This window comes from Macaca mulatta, chromosome 20 (genome assembly GCF_049350105.2).
Source record: "Macaca mulatta isolate MMU2019108-1 chromosome 20, T2T-MMU8v2.0, whole genome shotgun sequence".
NCBI classification, from domain to species: domain Eukaryota; kingdom Metazoa; phylum Chordata; class Mammalia; order Primates; family Cercopithecidae; genus Macaca; species Macaca mulatta.
The window spans coordinates 52,174,801-52,181,988 of NC_133425.1; the positions used below are offsets into that span (position 1 = coordinate 52,174,801).

Here is a 7,188-nt window from a genome sequence, read left to right on the forward strand (position 1 = left end):
CAAGTCACAGGGGATGCAATGGCTTGGTTTGGGCTCAGAGGCCTGATAGAAACGATTCTCCTGCCTCCGCCTCCTGGGTTCAAGTGATTCTCCTGCCTCAGCCTCCTGAGTATCTAGGATTACAGGCACCGCCACCAGGTTCAGCTAATTTTTGTATTTTTAGTAGAGATGGGGTTTCATCATGTTGGCCAGGCTGGTCTCGAACTCCTGACCTCAGGTGATCCACCCACCTCGGCCTCCCAAAGTGCTGGGATTAAGGCATGAGCCACTGCGCCTGGCCTATTTATTTATTTTAATTTTTTAAAAATAGAGATGGAATCTTGCCCTCCCTACCCAGGCAGTGGCACAATCACAACTTACTGCAGCCTCAACCTCCTGGGCTCAAGCAACTTTCCCACCTCAGCTGCCCAAGTAGTTGGGACTAGCAGTGAGTACCACCACATCTGGCTACTTTTTAAAATCTTTTGTAGAGACGGGGGTTTCACTATGTTGCTCAGGCTAGTCTCAAACTCCTGATCTCAAGCGATCCTTCCACCTCAGCCTCTCAGAGTGTTGGGATTATAGGTGTGAGCCATCGTGCCCGGCCTAATTTTTCTGCTGTTTTAAAATGAAACGTTTCCTGTTCATCCCCGCCCCATATGGCAGGGGAGAGAAGGGGACTGTATTCTGCCCTGGGCCACTATCATATCACTATTTGGAGGCCATGTGATTGAGATCCCATGCCTTGGATGCCTCTTGAATAAAGTTAGTATCATCTTTCGCTAAGAATGAATGAATAAAAGACGATGACAAGACAAAATTAGCTGGGCGTGGTGGCGCACGCCTGAAATCCCAGCTACTTGGGAGGCTGAGGCAGGAGAATTGCTTGAACCTGGGAGGCGGAGGTTACAGTGAGTCTAGATCGCGCCATTGCACTCCAGCCTCGGCAACAAGAGCAAAACTCTGTCTCAAATAAATAAATAAATACATATTAAAAAAATAAAACACTACGACTTCTCTCTTGCTCCCACCCTTGTTCGCACTCTGGCCCTCTCACTGGCTCGCTGTCCTGTGGTGAGATGCTCTGTAGAGGGACCCACGTCACAAGGAGGGAAGCCGCAGTACCATAGCCCACAAGGAACCAAATTCTGTTCACAACCACATGAGGGAGCTTGGAAGCAGATCCTGTCCCTGCTGACACTTGAGCTGACTGCAGCCCTGGCTGTCACCTTGATGGCTATCTATAAGACATCCTGAGCCACAGGGCCTAGCTAAGCCTGTCTGATTCCTGCCCACAGAAACTATGAGATAGTTCATGTGTGTTGTCTTGAGCTGCTAAGTAATTTGTAATGCAGCAAGATAACTAATACACCTCCAAAATGAAGGCAGCATCCGCAGAACGAGGAAGAACTAAGAGCGGATAGATGGTACCTGTGATGGGGGCCACTGAGTCACAGAATCTCCCGGGGAAGAAGGAAACTAACCTCTTCCTATCCCCCTATTTAATGCTGGGATCTGCTGGCCTCTGCTGTAGTAACAGGGAACTATCCCCCAAGGGGTCCCTTCCACTCATAATCAGCTCTAATTGCAAGAAAGGCCTTTCTGGCTGGGTGCAGTGGCTCACGCCTGTAATTCCAACACTTTGGAAGGCTGAAGCAGGAGAGTTGCTTGAGTCCAGGAGTTCAAGGCCAGCCTGGACAACATAGTGCGACCCCATCTCTACCAAAAAAAAAAAAAAAAAATCAGCCAAGTGTGGTGGCACACACCTATAGTCTCAGCTACTCAGGAGGGTTGAAGTGGGAGGATCTCTTAAGCCCAGGAGGTTAAGGCTGCAGTGAGCTATGATCACACTGCTGTACTCCAGCCTGGCAACAGAGCTGAGACCCTGTCTTTAAAAAAAGAAAATAAAGTAAAAGAGATGGGAGGAGAGGGAAGGAGAGGAGAGGAGGGGAAAGACCCTGCTACCTGGAACACAATCTTTATTCCTGTAACCTTACCCCCTCCCCACCGACTGCGATTGTCCTGATTCTGCCCTTAGGACCACAGAAAGCAAGCCTAATTTCCTCTTTTCAGCATGGCATAAACATGTAGGTATGGGTTCAAATCCCAGCTCTGCCACTTACAAGCTATGTTACCCTGAACAGATCCTGTAACTCTTTAGCGCATCATCTGTAAAATGGAGACAACAGCACCTGCCTTATAGGACTGTGTTAGGCTTTAAGATAAACTCGTAGTGTTCTTAGCACAAGTCTTGACTCACAGCAGGAGCTCGATATTATTCCCCATGACTACTATGGCAGATTAGACACGCCTGAAATTTGTTGACTCCTCCCTTCAAGACAGGGGGTCTTGTTCCCCTCCTCTTGAATCTGGGCAGCTTCTCTCACTGCTTGACCAATAGAGTGTGGTGCAAGCGACCTGTACTAGTTTCAGGGTCCAGGGTTTAAGAGACTTGCAGCTACCACTCCCGTCTCTTGAAACCCTCACCTATATGACCTGAGTCTAATTGCCCTGAGGCCACCATGCTGAAGAAGCCACATGTGGCGCTCTGGTCAACAGTTCCAGCTGTGCCCAGCCTCCAGCCATCACTGCCAAAGTGCCAGATGTGTGACTGAAGCCAGCTTAGATTCTCCAGACCAGCCCATCCACCAGCCGAACAGCACCGAGTGACCTCAGCTAATGACACATAAAACAAAAGAATCACCCAAGTGAGCACTGCTCCAACTCCTGACCCACAAATTCAGGAAAGAAAATAAAATGGTCGTTGTTTTAAGCTGCTAAATTGTGGGTAATTGGTTGCACAGCTACAGATAACTGGGGCAACCACTGCCAAATATTTGAAGGTAACTGTTCCCTTCCAGATCGAACCTGCCTCTCTCTCTCAGCTGATGCTCACATGATAGGGTTTTGGGCCTTAGGACCCCTGTGATCAGCTGTCTTCTGGACAACAGAAGCCCAACAATGAACATGGCCCTCAGGGCAGAGGGGGATTCTACCCAACTATGCCAGTGAGGACTCTATCTGGAATAATTTAAGCAAAAAAGGAAATGATTGGCTCATAATGGCTTCAGGCATGGCTGGATCCAGGTGTTCCAAGATATTGTCAGGCTCCATTTCCTTTGTGATTATTTTATTTTTGGGCTCTTCTCACAGAGCCAAAAAGCTTTAGAAACTCACTCAACTTCACTTCCTCTCAGGTTCAAGTCCAGATGGAAAGACCATCTGCCATTCTCCCAGCATTCCCAGCAAAAATCTCACTGATTCTCTTTGGTTCGTGGCTGTGTGGCCCAATCAGAGCCAATTACTGTAGCTAGGTAGGCAGAATGGCCTAGGAGCTCATGGATGGGACATACTCCATCAAAACCATATGCCCTGGGAATAAGGAGGGGTGATTCTTCAAAGGAAAACCAAGGATATCATCACAGAGGAAGGACAAGTGGATGGCTGGGCAGCAGACCTATATGTATCCACCCCTGCACCTAAAAGGAGAATGAAAAACATAACTTCTCTCACTCTACATGGCATACCTCTCTTAATGCAGCCCAGGGCCGCAGCATCACCTCACACTGATGACTCACACCAGATATTCGGGGGGATGTTTTTCCTCATCCAATGTTGCTTGGTTTCACTCCCTCATCCCCTGCCAAGTCAGGGATGCAAACGTGCAGGTGGGTCCTCCCTCTCCACCTCTGTCCCAAGCGCACCGCGGCTTCTGGGGGCATGGAAAAGAACAGACTAGGCCTGTGGCCTGCTCCACCTTCCCTGAGTCACTATCCCTCCCTCCCCTCACAGAGTCAAAGTGATTCAAAGGAGACAGCTCAGGCCCACAAGCAAGTTTTACCGCCAGCATGGCTGGCACAAACCCAGGGCTAGAACCGATGCTTTTGAGGGCAAAATAAGCTCTTCTGTTTCTTCACAGAGTTGGATTGTTTGCCTTGAGTGGATAGGTGACCATCTGAGTTATTAGCAACCAGGGATTTGGTATGTAATACTGTGCATACATAAATAACAACAACAAAATCGGCCCACTGCCCAGAGAGCTCTCAATCCACAGAGCTGCCAGACGTCATGAGATTTCAAAAGATCTTGGCTCTAAAATCAGAGTATGTTTGGATATAAATTCTAGTACAACCCAGTCATCTGACAGATGAGTAAACCAGGGATCAGAAGAGTCCAGGCATGTAATCGCCCCAAGGTCACTGAGCAAGTGAATGGCCGAGTGACCACTGAAATTCAGTACATCTGAGAGCTCACCCCTCCTGCCCTGTGCGGTGTTTTTACTTGAGTGAGCACACAGGTCCCAGGGTGGTGCAGAGGTGTTTATTTTCATTTTGTAGTCGGCCTTCATACAAGGTGGGGGCTGGGAAGGGAAGAACAATCCAGGCCATTACCCTCATGAATTCATTTGACAAATATTTATTAAGCATCTACTGCAAACTTGGCCCTGTGTTAGAAGCTGAAGACACAATTCCAGAGGCAGGCGATGACTGCCCTTGGCGTTTCCAGTGGTCAGGGGTTGGTGAGGAGGGGCAGAGACACCAATCCAAGAGTCCCCACAGTTTATACATACCACAGGCGTGGAAAGCGCCAGGAGGGGAATGAACAGGATGTTTACCAGCACCTCCACGGGCAGCCACAGTCATGGGGGCCAGGACAGGGTCCCCAGAGGAAGTGAGATTCGGCTGAGCTAGGAAGACGTTTCCACAGGAACTTACAGTAAGGGTTGCAAGGACAGCCTGTCCTCCCCGCCCCCGCCCCACCACCTCACTAAACTCCCACTGCGGCAATCAGCATTTCCTAAGCCTGCCAGGAAGCTTCCAGTAACCGCTTCCTGACTCCTAGCATGACACACTTCGGGCTTTCCGAGGTTGATGATCTAAGACCCTTACACAGCGCCAGACACGTGCAGACAGGGAGGCAGGATGTGCCTCTCCAGACAGGAATCTGGATGCCACCTGGGCTCTTCCCCTCAGCCTCCACAGGGGAAGAACATTCTTGTGGGGGTTTTCCCTTTCAAATGTCTCAGGGCGATCCCAGTGTTCCCGCTAGTTCTTCCCTTCCCAGGCCAGAACACAAATCCTTCCCCCTCCCTGCCTGGCAAACACCTTCTTACCCTCAGGCCCAAGGCAATGGCCCACCTCCTCCCAGGCTGGATGGGGTCTCCTCCTCTCTGTTCCCCCAGCCCCTGAGCTTCCTGAGGACCAAGCTTGTGGCTTCTTGTCCTTATTCTCCCTCCTTGGTGTCTCTATGTTAGAGGACCGTCAGCATCTGCTGGGGCCTGGTCGCATTCACCCTGCTCTGCCACTCACTAGCTGTGTGACCCTGGACAAGTAACTTCTCTGGACCTGCAGTTTCTCCTCTCTACGATGAGAATATGGGAGAGTCCTTATCTTATGGGTTGTTGCAGAATGAAGTGATATCTCACACACAACACACTTCCTACGGTCCCTGTTGCACGCTCAAGTACTCAACATGCAACGGATACGTCATCAGTAACAACTCCACGGGTTTACTGTGATGCTGCACAATTATTAAGCCTTGACTGCCGCAGAGTTGTAACCTGTCTGCACTTCCAACCAGTTTTCCACGCAAGCAGCATTCCCAAGTCCCGCTTTCACCCGCGCGCTAACGGCTCAGGTTCGAGTACACGACAGGAGGGAGGGAAGCTGTGCATACGGCGGGGGCGCACGGCGTGGGCACCCGGTACACCGTGTCCTCCCGGTACACCGTGTCCTCCCGGTACACCGTGTCCTGCCGCTGCACCCAGGTCCTTCCGCCCCGAGGCGTCCCCGGGGCGCACGTGGGCGGGCTTCAGGGAACTGACCTCCCGCGGTCCGTGTGCAGGCCGGGTGCGCCCGGCCCGGTGCGCGCAGCCGGGTGTTTAGCTGGGAGCCGCGAGTGACTCAGCGCGGGGCGTGTGCAGGCAGCGCCCGGCCGGGGCGGGGCTTTTGCACTCGTTCCGGCTCTTTTCAGCTATAAACACTGCTCGCAGCGCTCCGCTCCACCACGCCTCCTCCAAGTCCCAGCGAGCCCGCGTGCAACCTGTCCCGACTCCAGCCGCCTCTTCAACTCGCCATGGATCCCAACTGCTCTTGCGTCGCCGGTAAGGGGCTGGGGATGCCAAGTATAGACTGTAGCGCTAGAGAAGCAATTTCTGACCCCTCTTTCTTTCTCTGATCACTCAATTTCAGGACAGGAGTTGCTCCTTCCCAAAGCGTTTTAGGGTATTTTTCAATCCATTCTAGGTTATTCGGAGCCCTCCTTTTACCGTTAAGGAGATCTGAGTTAATGGCTTGCTCAAGTTCCCAGGAATCGGTTGTGGACAGAGGAACTCTGCCCCGGGCTCTTAGCACGCCGTCCCACGTTCAGGTATCCAGGGACCGTTATCACCTCTGTCTTTTCTCCTTGCAGGTGACTCCTGCACCTGCGCCGGCTCCTGCAAGTGCAAAGAGTGCAAATGCACCTCCTGCAAGAAAAGTAAGTGGGATTCTCTCTTTCCTCTAACCCCTCACTGTCCTCCCAGCCTGTCCCCTCTCCACCATCCTCAGGGGAATGAAAGCAGTCTGGGGATGCCCCATTACGCGGAAGTTGTTGCCTCCTCAGTGATCCTTATCAGGGAAAGCAGGAATCCTTATTCCCTGTGTCCCTAGTACTCATCTCTGCCGCCTCCTCTCTGCCTCCAGGCTGCTGCTCCTGCTGCCCTGTGGGCTGTGCCAAGTGTGCCCAGGGCTGCATCTGCAAAGGGGCGTCGGACAAGTGCAACTGCTGCGCCTGATGCTGGGACAGCCCTGCTCCCAGATGTAAATAATGCGACCTCTACAAACCTGGATTTTTTTATGTACAACCCTGATCGTTTGCTGCATTCCTTTTTCTATGAAATAATATGAATGATAATAAAACAGCTTTGACGTGATTCTGCCTCTGGTTTCCTTTATATGCCTTAAAAATAATGGACTGGGTTGAGCGATGGAACTGAGAGGGCTCTACCTGGGCTGTGGATGGAAATGTGAGCCGCTAAGAAAGAGTGCATTCTAGCAAGCCAGGCTACCGCACTGAACTTCATCTTCTGTAAAACTGAATGGCGTTGAGCCAGATCGTATGGGGGCAGGAGGGACACATACGTGATCACTTTCAGTTTCATGTCAAATATGGCACAGAAACTTCTCCATTCCTCATTTTCACTTTCTGATTTCCCTGCCCAACTTCAGT

At 51.2% G+C, this 7,188-nt stretch overlaps 1 protein-coding gene across 1 annotated transcript; it reads left to right on the plus strand.

Moving 5' to 3' along the window:
- Positions 1-5,992: 5,992 nt before the first annotated feature.
- MT2A (metallothionein 2A) lies at positions 5,993-6,892 on the plus strand. Its single transcript, NM_001301287.1, has 3 exons — positions 5,993-6,082; positions 6,391-6,456; positions 6,663-6,892. Exons 1-3 carry the CDS (start codon positions 6,055-6,057, stop codon positions 6,752-6,754), a joined length of 186 nt encoding a protein of 61 aa, NP_001288216.1. The 5' UTR covers positions 5,993-6,054; the 3' UTR covers positions 6,755-6,892.
- The last annotated feature ends 296 nt before the right edge of the window (positions 6,893-7,188 follow it).

What these genes read in the sequence shown, in the direction of transcription:
- MT2A (NM_001301287.1), top strand. Translation starts at nt 6,055, where the DNA reads ATGGATCCCAACTGCTCTTGCGTCGCCG. An exon ending in CAACTGCTCTTGCGTCGCCG is followed by an intron (nt 6,083 to 6,390) that starts GTAAGGGGCTGG and finishes TTCTCCTTGCAG; the next exon opens with GTGACTCCTGCACCTGCGCC. An exon ending in ATGCACCTCCTGCAAGAAAA is followed by an intron (nt 6,457 to 6,662) that starts GTAAGTGGGATT and finishes CTCTGCCTCCAG; the next exon opens with GCTGCTGCTCCTGCTGCCCT.